At 36.9% G+C, this 14,842-nt stretch overlaps 1 protein-coding gene across 1 annotated transcript; it reads left to right on the forward strand.

Annotated features, from left to right (window-relative positions):
* Nucleotides 1-1,757: 1,757 nt before the first annotated feature.
* LOC124542823 lies at nt 1,758-5,936 on the forward strand. Its single transcript, XM_047120707.1, has 2 exons — nt 1,758-3,528; nt 5,496-5,936. The coding sequence occupies exons 1-2, from the start codon at nt 2,469-2,471 to the stop codon at nt 5,513-5,515; spliced, it is 1,080 nt and encodes a 359-aa protein (XP_046976663.1). The 5' UTR covers nt 1,758-2,468; the 3' UTR covers nt 5,516-5,936.
* Nucleotides 5,937-14,842: the final 8,906 nt, after the last annotated feature.

Consider the following 14,842-nt stretch of genomic DNA (forward strand, 5'->3'; position numbering starts at 1 on the left):
CACTGTGGTCGTCATTCCGCTACAAATGTCCATCATGCCACAAAACCTGCTCAAACCCTTTATTCCGAGGCCTAATAAACGGAAAACAAACACTATTCGGCGATTTATTTCATAAGCTTTACCGATAAGTGGACACGAAGCAACACTTTTTTCCCCGCAATCGCATTTCAAATTCAGTTTGAAACCGAGGCCTCGTCGATCACGCATGGAAAAAGCGATTCGTCCGTTGCACTTTCTACACAAAACGTTATCGGATAAAAAGTTAAAAACTAAAACAAATTCAAAAAGCAGTACACTGAATCAACACTTCGTTCATAACTTCCCAATTTGCCACTTTGTAGAATTTTCTGCGCTGACGTGCTTGTAAACGACCTGTTCTTTTCAAATTCCCAGCGATTAACAGGGGGCGGATACGATCTCTTGCGCCCGTACTGTTTCGGTTGATCTTTGGTACCCTTTCGAGGCATATTGCGCACAAATATCACAGAAATAACTTGGAAATACGGAAAAGAATAAAAAAAACACGCTACAATGTTATCGCTTTCAATGCGAAAATTTGACTTCGCCAGACTGGAATAACTGTTGCAAAATCGAATGAAGACAAAGTAGGGACCTTATTCAAAAGTTTCTGTGCATTAAAAGGCTCTGTATAATTACGTGAGATGGGCTAAGACTTGCAGGAACCTAGCTAGCCGGACGCTCCTCTGAGACGGACAGAGCGCGCTGACGGTATCAACTTCAAAAGCGTTTAAAATATTGTTAACGCTTGAAATCCGGGAAACGCTTCGACAGATTTATTTCTACTTACATGTAGATTGAAAATCAGTAAAAAATAGTTTCAGAGTCTATTCAATCATCATTCTAATAATTTTTTTTAAATGTAATTATTTTCTTTATCACTCTATTGTCTATTTAATATTATTTATTTTGAATTATTTATAAATCGAAAAGGAATTCCTGTTCATGTCCGGTTTTGTTGATTATTAATTATGAATGGCTGATTTTCCCAATTCCCTTTTATTTCTGCTAGTCTTTTTATATTTAAACTATTGTTTGTCTTACGTACTCCAGAAGTTGATGAATTATTGTTTTGATTAGTATACCGAATGGAAATGTCACTCAACAGCTTAATACGTTTGTTTGGCGGAATGATTTTAACATTCTGGACTGCTGATGAAATGGCGCTATTATAAATTTTATGTACTAGCATATGTTTATCATTGTGTTCACATATATTGTTTAAGAAAACGAAACAGCTGAGTTTTCTGAATTTCAAAAAAATTCGGATTGGGTGTTCCATATGACTTGGTGTACCGACATAGTACCCTTGAAAGGATGTATGTCTTTGGGAAGTCGTATTTCTTTTTCTATAATTTCGTGTTCTTTAACTACTCTTATTTCGATATTTTTAACATTTTCACGAACAGCTTTAACAAAAGTCGCAAAGTTACCAACGTCGCGCCCGCATTTGACTTGGAAATCGGCAGTCCTCTTAACCACAGCACCAATGCCATCTGGCGCTCCCTTTCCATGGCCACTTTCTTGATAGTTTCAAGTGACTGTTTTTAAAGATGGGAAGGTATCGCGAAGCTGTGTGATCATATAAAATATTTGTTTATTTCTGTATTGACTCGTTGGACTATCTGTTTTTTTTTAAAACAATTTATAAAATTACACATATCAAAACAATAAAAGCAACAAAAAACCACTGAGGTTTCAGCCAGTGCTATCGTAGTCTACATAATATACATGTCGGAGTCAGTCGTCACATCAACGCAAAGATAAAAGTACCCACCTTGACTTGATTGATTTGTTGTTTACTCAATGATTATTACAATTAGCTAGATTTTTAATGCAAATCTTTTACGACAATTCCTAATTATATCTGGTATGATTTACTAGCTACCTGCTAATTGATTTATGACGACTAGTTTCGATTTCGGTAATTGTTAATAACGTTACGAAACATTATAAACGATTATTTAATTTGTATCACAGAAATAACTCCAAATTGACTGTTCTTGATTAACGATAATTCATATTGGAATATTTTATGACTAAAAGTCATAATAGCAGATTTAATTAGTTTGTATTTTCATTTTGGTAAACACGTGGCTAGCGTTTCGCGCCATGGACAGAGTTGTTGGGAGTAGGGGCTAGGGTATAAATACCGTGTTCACTGGCTAGTCTTCAGTCGATTTCCAGGATCGACTCAAGCAAGAGCTCTAGCTCCCGACAAAACTGTCGGTTTACCCCTCAGGCTTGACTGCCTTTACTACGCTATTTAGTTAGCTGTACTTGTCCGCTTGTACGCGGTTACGCTGCCCTTCGGCATATTGCTTTCGCTGTATATCTCTGGCTTATCTGTTTGCTTTTTTTTGATTGTGTATAAATTATTTTAAGACCATTACTGTAATTATTGTAAATAATAAATCTGTTGTTATTTAAATTAATTGCTATTTCTTAAAATGGGAGCCCGACCTTCCGACGATCCGTCTAATACCGCCCCCGATCCTATATCAGAACTGGGATCTGAACAGATTGAATCAAGGACAGAAGGCCCATGGCGGGCATTACTTGATCTTCAGAGCCGTAACATGGCACAATTGATAGATGCTATACAGGGACCATCTTCATTTTCTCCCACTGTTCATTTGCCTGAATTTAATCCAGACTTGCCCGACTCCAATGCTCGCGCTTGGAGCACCACCGTCGATCTTTGTTTCTCGGAGCAGCCGCTTAATGGAAGCTCGTTAATTATTGCCTTAAGCAAGTCGTTAAAAGGCCACGCCTCAACATGGTTTTCACAAGTATCATATGGCGGTATGACATGGACAGAGTTCAAGAATCTTTTTTTTTCTCGGTATGACGTGACAGAGACTTCCGCTGCTACTCTCATAAACGTTCATAGTAGTCAACCAAAAGATGGAGAATCTTTAGCCGCATACGCTAACCGTTTGGTTACGTCCCTTACCTCTTCATGGAACGGCTTCAGTGTCGAAAAAATAGCTGTCGCAACAGTTTTAGCCCATGTTTCCAAATTTGACTCCCGCGCTCATCGCCTTGCATTCACTACTGAAGTCTCTTCTAGAAATGAGCTACAGAAGGAACTAAATGTTTTCTCTCATCTAAAACGAAAGTCGAGTTTTTCATCTGACCATGCAGAGTCTAACGCAAAGCGTTTCAAGCAAACTATAGTTTGTCACTACTGCGGAGTGTTAGGGCACAAATCAACTAACTGTCGCAAGAAACTTGCAAATTCTAAAACAGTATCTGCCAACACCGGAACCTCATCGAAGCTGACATCATCGAAGATGACACCATCGAAGACCATCTGCTTCCGCTGCGGGGAGTCCGGTCACATCGCGCCGCGCTGCCCGACTACAGCAAGCGGACGCCCGCCGGGCTCGAGCAGCAGCGCCGGGAGCCAGGCGTCGAGCGCTCACACGTCCAGCCCTTATCCAGCTGATGTCAGGCGCGTTGATGCCTGTGAAGTACGACCTGTCATGGGTGTACTAACGCAATCCGGTGAGGAACTTTCATTCTGTTATGACTCTGGGGCGGAATGTTCTCTCATTCGTGAAAGTTGTTCGAGCAAATTGTCAGGCAAACGATTTTGCAATAGTTTAGCTTGAAGGTATACTCGTGAATCATGTAGATTTTCTTTCTAGAAATTCACTACCCGAACCCCCGTATTCAGTCATTTAGATAACAATACTGAACAAAAGCGCGTTGATACTACAACTCTGTCCGGTAACTGGCTTTTGGCTGAACAACAGCGTGATCCTGAAATAGAATTGATAATATCAAACTTGAAAAACAATTCTCTTTCCCCTGATGTCGCTCAAACTTACGAATTGCGATCGGGTGTTCTGTATCGTAAAATACAACGTAATGGTCAAACGCGTTCATTGCCTATCGTACCTCGAGCGTTTCGGTGGTCTGTCATAAATCATGTCCATGAGTCAATTATGCACTTAGGATGGGATAAAACTCTCGAAAAGGTTTACGAACATTATTGGTTTGATAAAATGGCTAAATATGTCCGAAAATTCGTAGAAAATTGTATCACATGTAAGGTTTCCAAGTCTCATTCTGGAAGAGTTCAAGCAGAACTACATCCTATTCCCAAAGTTAACATACCTTGGCACACAGTACATGTTGATGTCACAGGAAAGCTTAGTGGAAAGAGTGACCTTAAGGAGTATGTCATTGTTTTGATAGATTCTTTTACCAAATATGTCTTACTGTATCATAGCCTACAAATAGACGCATCAAGTTGCATAAAGGCCTTAAAATCTAGTGTTTCCTTATTTGGTACACCTTCAAGAGTAATTGCTGATCAAGGTCGTTGCTTTGCTAGTAAAAATTTCAAAGACTTTTGTGATTCCCATAAAATTGCCTTGCATTTGATAGCAACAGGCTCTTGCAGAGCCAATGGTCAGGTCGAACGCGTTATGCGAACTTAAAAAAGCATGCTTACTGCCATTGAAACCAGTGATCGTTCATGGCAAGACGCAATTGAGGAAGTTCAACTAGCTCTTAATTGTACAACTCACCGCGTTACTAAGGCTAGTCCTTTAGAATTGATGATAGGGCGAGTCGCGAGACCTCTATCCTTAATGGCTGTAGACGACGCTGAAATTCAAATTGATCTAACTACTGTGAGAGAACATGCTGCCCAGGCTATGAAAGAAAGTGCCGATTGTGATAAAGCTCGTTTTGACAAATCTAAGGCTTCTCCAAATAAATTTAATGTTGGTGACTTTGTTCTTATTAAAAATGAAGAAAGAAACCAGACTAAATTAGACCCCAAATATAAAGGCCCATTTAAGATTGTAACTTTATTAGATGGTGACAGGTATTTGTTAAAATCTCTTACTGGTAATAGAACTTACAAATATGCCCATGACCGTGTAAGAAAAATGCCCCAATGCCCTGTTGATTTAAATTATGATGATGATAGTGATGACAGCTGTTCCATCGCAGACACGCAGTTGCCACATGACTAGATGTCTATTTTGACTCCTGGATGTCTATTAGAATCTTACGCGGGATATCTATCTTGATTCCAATGCGAGATGTCTATCTTGACTCCTGGTTGTCTATTTTGACTCTTGGATGTCTATCTTGACTCCTCGATGTCTATTTTGACTCCTGTATGTCTATTAGAATCTTATGCGGGATATCTATCTTGATTCCAATGTGAGATGTCTAACTTGACTACTGGATGTCTATTTTGACTCTTGGATGTCTATTTTTGACTCCTAGATGTCTATTTGACTTTTTGTGATATATTGAGTATCTGTGGCCAGCTGTACTATCTGTACTATCTGTACTATCTGTACTATCTGTACTATCTGTACTATCTGTACTGTACTGTCTACTGTGTTATTTTTGGGCAGGTGTATTTTTTTCAGTCATGTTGTCATTAATTAGTTATTTATTGGTCAGGAAGGCCGCACAATGTTTTACTTGGTTATATTTTGTTACAGAACTACACGAGGACGTGTGAATCGTCAGTTCTGGCCGTGTCGGAGTCAGTCGTCACATCAACGCAAAGATAAAAGTACCCACCTTGACTTGATTGATTTGTTGTTTACTCAATGATTATTACAATTAGCTAGATTTTTAATGCAAATCTTTTACGACAATTCCTAATTATATCTGGTATGATTTACTAGCTACCTGCTAATTGATTTATGACGACTAGTTTCGATTTCGGTAATTGTTAATAACGTTACGAAACATTATAAACGATTATTTAATTTGTATCACAGAAATAACTCCAAATTGACTGTTCTTGATTAACGATAATTCATATTGGAATATTTTATGACTAAAAGTCATAATAGCAGATTTAATTAGTTTGTATTTTCATTTTGGTAAACACGTGGCTAGCGTTTCGCGCCATGGACAGAGTTGTTGGGAGTAGGGGCTAGGGTATAAATACTGTGTTCACTGGCTAGTCTTCAGTCGATTTCCAGGATCGACTCAAGCAAGAGCTCTAGCTCCCGACAAAACTGTCGGTTTACCCCTCAGGCTTGACTGCCTTTACTACGCTATTTAGTTAGCTGTACTTGTCCGCTTGTACGCGGTTACGCTGCCCTTCGGCATATTGCTTTCGCTGTATATCTCTGGCTTATCTGTTTGCTTTTTTTGATTGTGTATAAATTATTTTAAGACCATTACTGTAATTATTGTAAATAATAAATCTGTTGTTATTTAAATTAATTGCTATTTCTTAAAATGGGAGCCCGACCTTCCGACGATCCGTCTAATACCGCCCCCGATCCTATATACATAACATTTATTAGTAATAGTCACTTATAATATTCTTTTTATATAATTTACTACTACCTACTTATCCTATAATACAACTACGTACTATATAATACAAAACCAAATATTTAAAAAAAAATAAAAATATTTTGATGCTTATATACGAATGATTTTTTATTTCAAAGTATTTAAGTAATAATGTTTCAATTTAGTTTTAATATTTTGACTTGAAATATCTTTATACAAATACTTTATTAGTCGAGGCACAATAAAGCCGGTTGTACGCTTACCGTATTCATTGTTGGCGGACTGAGTACGTAGCCGTCTCTAAGTGATCGCTCGAGTGCATACAGGATGTTCAGTTATATTTATTAATGAGTAGTTGAAAAATTGTTCCTTAAGTAATAAAAACTTTACTTTTTAAGAAACAGGTAAAATTTTGCAGTGTTTAAAGAGGCCCATCTCATTATTACGATGTTGGTCTTTTATGTTAGGTGACACTAATGCTTTGACAATTTTAAGTTGAAGATTATAGATCTTATCAAGGTAGGTTTTATGTGTACGACCATAAATACTAAGACCGTATTGCACGTAGGATTCACCCAATGCATGATATAACATAAGTTTCACCCTAAACGGGACCCTATTTTTTATTATTTTAATATATGCAAGAAACTGTCTTAAATTATCACATACTCGTTCGATGTGATTTTTCGCGACAGAACTAGCGTCAGAAGGTGACGATGAGCAATTATGGAGTGAAGGTGATGATGTTCCACTGCAAGACTATGCTTCAACTCAAACTTACGAAGGCAGAGATGGAACAATATGGAAAGACGAACCTGAGAAGGTAAGTCGAACACCTCGACACAACATAATTCGCGGTAGTATTCATATGGTAATTCTTCCTCCCGGGCAACATATAGTAAATCCAACAGACAGTTTTCACATATTTTTCAACAAACGTATGTTAGAAATTATAGTAAAACATACCAATTCTGAAGCACATACAGTGTTACATAATCGATGGAAACCAACAGACACAATCGAAATACAAGCATTTATAGGTCTTTTATTGACTATAGGTCTCAATAAACAGGTAGGTGTCGATTTTAGAGAATACTGGGATCCGATATTTGGAAATCCGATATTTCGTGCTACAATGGAAAAAAACAGATTTGCTTCTTTGCAACGATTCTTGAGATTTGATGATAAAAATACAAGAAATCTCAGAAAATCTAAAGATAAACTTGCACCTATTAGAGAGTTATGGGACTGTTTGAACCTAAATCTAAAAAAGGTTTATTTGTCTGGAGAAAATCTTACGATTGATGAACAACTGGTACCTTTACGAGGACGAGTATCTTTTAAACAATATCTGCCTAGCAAACCTGATAAGTATGGTATGAAAATATGGTGGATCTGTGACAGCAAAACCAGTTATCCTCTTTTTGGTATACCATATTTAGGGAAAGAAGAACAAAATAGAGCGGAAAATTTGGCATACACTTTAGTGAATCAGTTATGTGAACCGTACTTTCACAGTAACAGAAACGTTACTTTTGACAATTATTTTACAACCATTGAAGTTCCCAAATCCTTGGCATAAAATTGTCTCACAATAGTTGGAACTATGAGAAAAAATAAGGCCTGTATACCTCCAATTTTTCAACCCAACAGAACAGGTGTCATTGAATCCAATATCTTTGGTTTTTCTAAAAATGTTACATTAATATCCTATGTACCAAAAAAAAAAACCGTGCTGTTATTTTCTTGTCAACGATGCATCATACTAAAGAAATAAATGTAAACAATAAGAATAAATCTGAAATAAATTTGTACTATAACTCCACCAAGGGAGGTGTTGACACACTCGATCAGATGGTTCATGAATACACAGTTCGGCGTAAAACAAACAGATGGCCTGTTGCGTTTTTTCAAAACATGATAGACGATGTGGGGGTTGCATCTCTTATTATATGGAAATCATTGTATCCTACTTGGAACCAGCGTAAAATGAATACCTGCAGAAAACTATTTTTACAAGAAGTAGCAACTGAGTTGGTGACACCTCATATAAAAAGACGAAACAAAAAAGGTCTGACGAGTTATCATTTAGCAACCATCCAAGACGTAGTAGGAACATCTGATACTACACAACATCGAGTTCGCGGCTTGCTACTAACGAGTACACACTGTTATTTCTTTATGTGTGATTGTCTCAAGTTTAAAATAGTTCAGACTTTACGTTGCATTTGGAAATATATATCAATTTGTAGCTAAAGAAGTGATGAAAGTGATAGTGTTTATTTCATCCTACAACAATAAACAGTAAGTGAAATAAAGACGCAAACATTTTAATAACTTTTTAAAACTGCTCTAAATCTGCACGGTAGCAGCTCGTACCACTGAGTCATCGCGTACTGTGTCGCTCCGCGGCCATTGACCTCTTTCTACGCGTTGCTTACTCTTTTACGCTGCTGCTTTGAAGCTATCTTCGCTCTTTGTTGCTTGCCGCTTGCCGTTGTATATCAGCAATATGAATTGCGCGGCGTGTCGCTGCGCTTTAAACGACGGTGAAGAAGTTTTGCATTGCAGCAAGGGTGAATGTTATAAACATTACCTTCTATGTAGTGGTATAAAAACTTTTGAGTCAACCAATGCTTCTTCCTGGATTTGCCCTGAATGCTCATGCTCTTCGAAAAAAGGCGGAGATAACAGTTTAACTCCAGGCAGTCTCCATAAGAAAATTCGAGACCCAAATGTCACAATCCGTAAAAGACCTGCGGTTGTAATTGACGAGGAGTTCCAAAATAATATTAGCATTACAGAGTTATATTTAGAAATAAAAGCTCTTCGTGACGAGATTTCGTCTCTTAAAAATCAGCTCAACCAAGCGACTGCTTCTATCATAACCTACCAAAATAAACTAGATGAGTTCTGCGTTTTACACAAAGACCCTTTGGAACAAAAAAGGAGCGGAAAGGAGCAGCAATTTCAATTGGTAACACAAGATGTAAAGTTTAAAAAACCTTGTGATCGAATCGCTGCTACAAACAAAATACCTGCTTCTAGAATAGATACCAAGCTTATGGAGTTGGAATCTTCACAATCATCGGATGAAATACCACGCAAACAGAAAAGCCAAATTTCTAATTATGTGATACATATTAAATGTGAGTTTTGAGCCTGCGGCAATTGATACATTGGACTGTGAACGACAATCTCAATCGTTGGAAAAGACAGTTGATAATGGAGAATGGACTGCTGCCCGCAATAAGAGAAACATGAAGCGCGTCTCACTTCGAGGCACAGCAAGTCCGTCGTTTACGTCTTTAAAAGCTGTAGAACCTCGGAAATATCTACATTTATGGAATATGGAATCCGATGCGCAAGATATTCTTAGCTACTTGCGACAACTTTGTCCCGAAGGAACCTGTATTGTGGAGGAGCTTTAACCTAAAGGAAACTATAAATCGTATAAAATAGCTGTACCAGAGGCATAGTATAAGACTTGTTATTCACAAAATGTATGGCCGATTACCGCTAAAATAAAACCTTGGATACAATTTAGAAAACCTTACAACTTACCACACAATAGTAAGGTTGAGTCCCAGCAGCTCTTTCGAGACCAAATCCGATAGAATCCCTCGCAGAACTAAGATCATGTTTAACGTTCTATACCAAAATGTACGCGGTATTAGAACAAAGCTTAATATCTAGAGAAATAATCTCTTACAATCACCGGTTGTTATAGTTGCGGCAACAGAAACATTTCTTGACGAGTCGATTGAAGATGCTGAGGTTTCTTGCGGTGGTTGGAGCGTAATTCGAAGAGATCGCTGCACACCTTGTGGTGGCGTCATGATCCTTGGTCGCCAAGGCATCACCATGCGACGTCAGCAAGATTTGGAAACTGATGCTGGTGAGGACTTATGGGTGTCCTTCACGCTTCACAATCGGCCCGTACATATCTGTGTGGTATATATAAAGCCAACTGCAATTGATGCTGATTACTTAAGTTGGTTTACTAAAGTAGAATCAATCATTCACAATTTAAATGGCTTGGTTTTTATATTTGGTGATTTAAACCTTAACAGTGCGTCTAATAATATGTAAATACTGTCGCAGTGTCAGTTGTGTCTTCGGAAGGCCTAGTCAGTCCAGATTCATATCACCCGCCCTTAGATATCTCTTTTGGTTAAGATTCCTTTCCACATTATGATCGCATCGAGTGCTGTAATATTAGTAGCTCCAAAGACTAGAACTTTAAAAAATGCAATTATGAGCTTCTAACACGCTTACTCTCTGCAACTTCTTGGAGTGAAGTCATAAATTCTGATGACACGGATACCGCGGTGTCTAACTTCTATAAAATTATTTATAATTTATTTGATAGTTGCATTCCTAAGAAAGATTAAGACTTAGGACTTAGGCCAAAAATAGTTAACCAGTACCCAGTGTGGTTCACTAAGTATTTATCAAAGAATATAAGCGTAAAAAAAACTACGTAGAATATGGAAAAGGTCACAGACAGAGTCTGATTACAGGTGCTTTTTTAATATGAGATCTTAATTAAAGGAACAAATAGCCATAGCTTATGACACCTATATAAATAATAACGAGGCTAAAATAAGGAGAAACCCTGAAAATTTTTGGTTCACGTGTCAAGTTTGCGTTTCAAGGGGGGACTCGAACCCGCTGTTGACGTTGATGGCGAGCGTTTGGTAGGAGCCCAAGCAGCCCAAGCGTATGCTAGTTTTTTCGCGAGCGTATTTCTCCCTGAAGTTCCGGAACTTAATAGTGATAGGGCCAGTAGTCATGGTGACTGTCATAGTAATGTTATAAATACAGAATATATTTCACCAGACCAAGTAAAACGTAGTATAAGCAATCTTAAGCTCAGCAGTTCTATAGGACCAGATCAACTCCCACCAACAATACTAAAGAAGTATAATGAATTTGTGCGTTCCCTTACTTAAATATTTAATCTTTCTCTGAAAACAGGTGTTTACCCTTCGCAGTGGAAACTATCACGAGTCACACATATTCCTAAAACTGGGAATTGTGTAAATATTGAGGATTTTCGTCCTATAGCTATTTTGTCTTTCCCGGCAAAGGTATTTGAGAGCACTCTTAAAAATTTATTATATAAGCAAATTAATTTACATCTCTCCGACAAACAACATGGTTTTAGAAGTAAGCGTTCAGTTAATAGTAACCTGTTGATATTAGTTGATTATATCTTCATCTGTTTAGATCGTGGGGGTCAAGTGGATGTAGTATACTTTGATTTCAGGAAGACATTTGATACAGTAAATAATTATATTTTGTTAACTAAGTTAAGTAAAATTGGTTTTGCTCCTAACCTTTTACGGCTTATATCACACTACCTGCGTGATCGTAAGCAGTTCGTACGCCTCGGCCTGTATGAGTCAGAGGAGTACTATACGCGTTCTGGAGTAAGTCAGGGCTCGATATTAGGTCCTCTTCTTTTCTTGATAATGGTCAATGACCTACCTTCGGTGCTCAGTGAAGTCAAATGTCTGTTATATGCAGACGACTTGAAATTGTACTGCGAAGTAAAATCCGAGGCTGATTGTGTCGCTCTTCAAAAGGATATTGACGCTGTGAAAGCTTGGAGCGCGGTCAACGAAATAGATTTTAATATTAATAAATGTTCGGTGATGACTCTCATACTTAACAAGCATCCAATCCATTTTAACTATAAATTAGGTCAAAATCCGTTACCTAGGGCGGCTCTTACAAAGGATTTAGGTGTTATGTTTGACCCCAAACTAACTTTCCATAGCCACATATCTGCGCTCGCCGCAGAATCTTTTAGGCGTCTGGGATTCGTGCTGCGCAATACCCGTGAGTTTCATGACCGCCGCACTATAAAGCTTATATATGATTCGCTAGTACGAAACAAATTGGAAACCAGCTCTTGTATCTGGAATCCATACGAAAGTACCTATGCTCTTCTATTAGAAAAGGTCCAAAAAGCTTTCCTTAGGTACTTATACAAGCGCCTTCATGGATTTTACCCTTATCTCTTACCCAACTAATTTTTTGCTAGGTCACTTAGGATTCAATTCCCTGGAAACACGACGAGCTTTTGGCCAGCTCGTTACTATTTGTAAGGTTCTCACTGGTAGAATAGATTGCATTGAGCTACATAACAAGTTGTGTTGTTTATCTGCGACTAATAATTTTAGTCTTCGGCAATGTCGCCGCCGTAAGCTCTTATTTATCCCCTCTTGCCGCACAGTGCTCGATCTCCCTTACCGCGCACACTGTCTGCATTGAACACCCTTTTGACGGAGACCCCTCACTGTGACATATTTGCAGATCATTGGAACATTGTTGTCAATCAATGTTTGCAGTTTTGTGAACGATATAATTGTACTATGTTTTTAAATTGACACTCTAAAAATCAATTGAGCTATATATTTATTATTAGTTTCATTCTGCTTTGTATTTAGTTTATGTAATTAGTGTTTTGTTTGTGCATTTATATAATTTTCTTAAATGTAATAATTAAAAATTAGTGTAACTGGATATTGTCCGTTCTAATTATTTCAATAAATAAATAAAAAAACATCGAGCTCCTCAATCCTTCAAATTAATCCTTCCATAAAAGATTTATTTAACGCACTTAGACCGATACACTACGACACCATTGTGGCAGCGACAAAAATAGTGGGAAAGTATAACTCTGAAAAAGATAGATTTGAATCACCTACATTTGCTATGAACATTTCTACTAGTATATAAATAAAATTTTAACAAAAAGAAAAACCGAATTCAAACAAAACACTATTTTAAAACAAAGAAAAATGCACTAAAAAGTAATAAAAATAATTAAAGGTAAAATGAAATGAAAAATATTAGACTACTTAGAAGTCGATTTACGATTATATAACGTAGTTATAGTTATTGTTATATTTGGAACCGGTGTCATTATTATGTTACGCTGAGATCACAAAGATGCAAAAACGTGAACCTACCTACGAATTATTTAAATAGAAAAAAAAATATTAATAATAATAAGTGAGTAATACTATAAAATACTAATTTCTGTTTTTCTTTTTTAAATGTGTTTTAATATAATCTAAATCACAATAATATTACTTTTGATTCTTTGCATTTATCGTAAGTATAAATTAATATAGCGAACATATTATTACACAAGGTCGCAAGCAGGTCGAGACGTACCGTTTAACAAATATCATAACAATCAAATAGAGGTTGAAATCTATTCACTAAATAGTCTAACCAAGTCTGGTCAATACTCCACCTTGCCAATGGGCCATGCACTGTAAGGTGAGTAGATTTGATTACATATTAAAAAACGTTATAAGATTATATTGAATTATCATTTTATAGTTATGACATATACATATACATCTATAAAATCTCATCTATATAACTACATACAGACACACATACCTACATATTATACACACACACACACACACGAACATGTATATATATTCATGCATATGTATACAATTAAATATAAATCATTATAATATATTTAAATTAACAAAGATAAATAAAATCAATTGCTATGTTTGCTTTTGTTTATCAAGAAGAAATTTTCTGTATTTGTTTCTAAAATTATGAATTATATTTAGGTTCCTCAATGGCGGTGGAAGGTTGTTCCAGCACTTGGTGGCGGCGTATCGAAAACTACCTGAGAGAGAGGCATAAGAAGTAAATATGATTTCGATCTGGTTGCTTGTGATAAAGGTATGGTGGAAGTTTAAACTTGATTACCCCGAATAAGAGCGTCATAAAATGCAGATGCCTACGGTATTCCATTCTCATAATTCCTGCGTTATTTAAATATTGTGTGACATGCGTACGTGGAGGTATATCGAAGCAATATCTCGCACAAGCATTTTGCACCTTTTGCCCACCCACCACAACATCGGCGTAATTTTGATTTGGATAATACTAATGTGTCAGTAGGCGGATTCTTACATTTACTTTTAAAAACTTTCTTATTTGGTATAAAACTTTTAGACGATAAAAGCAACTTTTAACTGTATTATGAATATGTTTTTCAAATCTAAGGCCATAAGTACGCCAAGATTATACGCTTCTGTAACTCTTTCAATTGATTCATCATGAATTTTAACCATAGGTATTTCCCTTGATATCAGTTGTATTTGATTCGCCGTGCCTAGTATTACAAATTTAGACTTTTGTGGATTTAGCGCTAAACAATTTGCTTCTGACCAACCTGCTATGTTTTTTAAATCTTCATTTAGCTTAAGTACAGCATTATGAGTTTCATTAGGTGGAAAAGATATATATATTTGTATGTCGTCAGCGTACATATGGTAACGGCAGTTTTTTAAGACCTTTGTTACGTCAGCGCAATATATAATAAACAGTAGAGGACCAAGTATCATTCCTGGGGGGTACACCTCTAAGAACTTGCCTACATTACGATGATTTTATGGTGCCATCTTCATGTTTAAGTTCTACGGTTTGCGTTCTACTACCCAGATAACTGGTGAACAATTGTATAGCTTCTACGCTAAGTCCA

This window comes from Vanessa cardui, chromosome W (genome assembly GCF_905220365.1).
Source record: "Vanessa cardui chromosome W, ilVanCard2.1, whole genome shotgun sequence".
Classification (NCBI taxonomy): Eukaryota; Metazoa; Arthropoda; class Insecta; order Lepidoptera; family Nymphalidae; genus Vanessa; species Vanessa cardui.

Bases quoted from the DNA above. Each gene is read 5' to 3' on its own strand.
- LOC124542823 (XM_047120707.1), top strand. From the start codon at position 2,469: ATGGGAGCCCGACCTTCCGACGATCCGTCTAATACCGCCCCCGATCCT. The intron at 3,529-5,495 runs GTGAGGAACTTT...ATTTTGTTACAG, and splicing joins GGGTGTACTAACGCAATCCG to AACTACACGAGGACGTGTGA.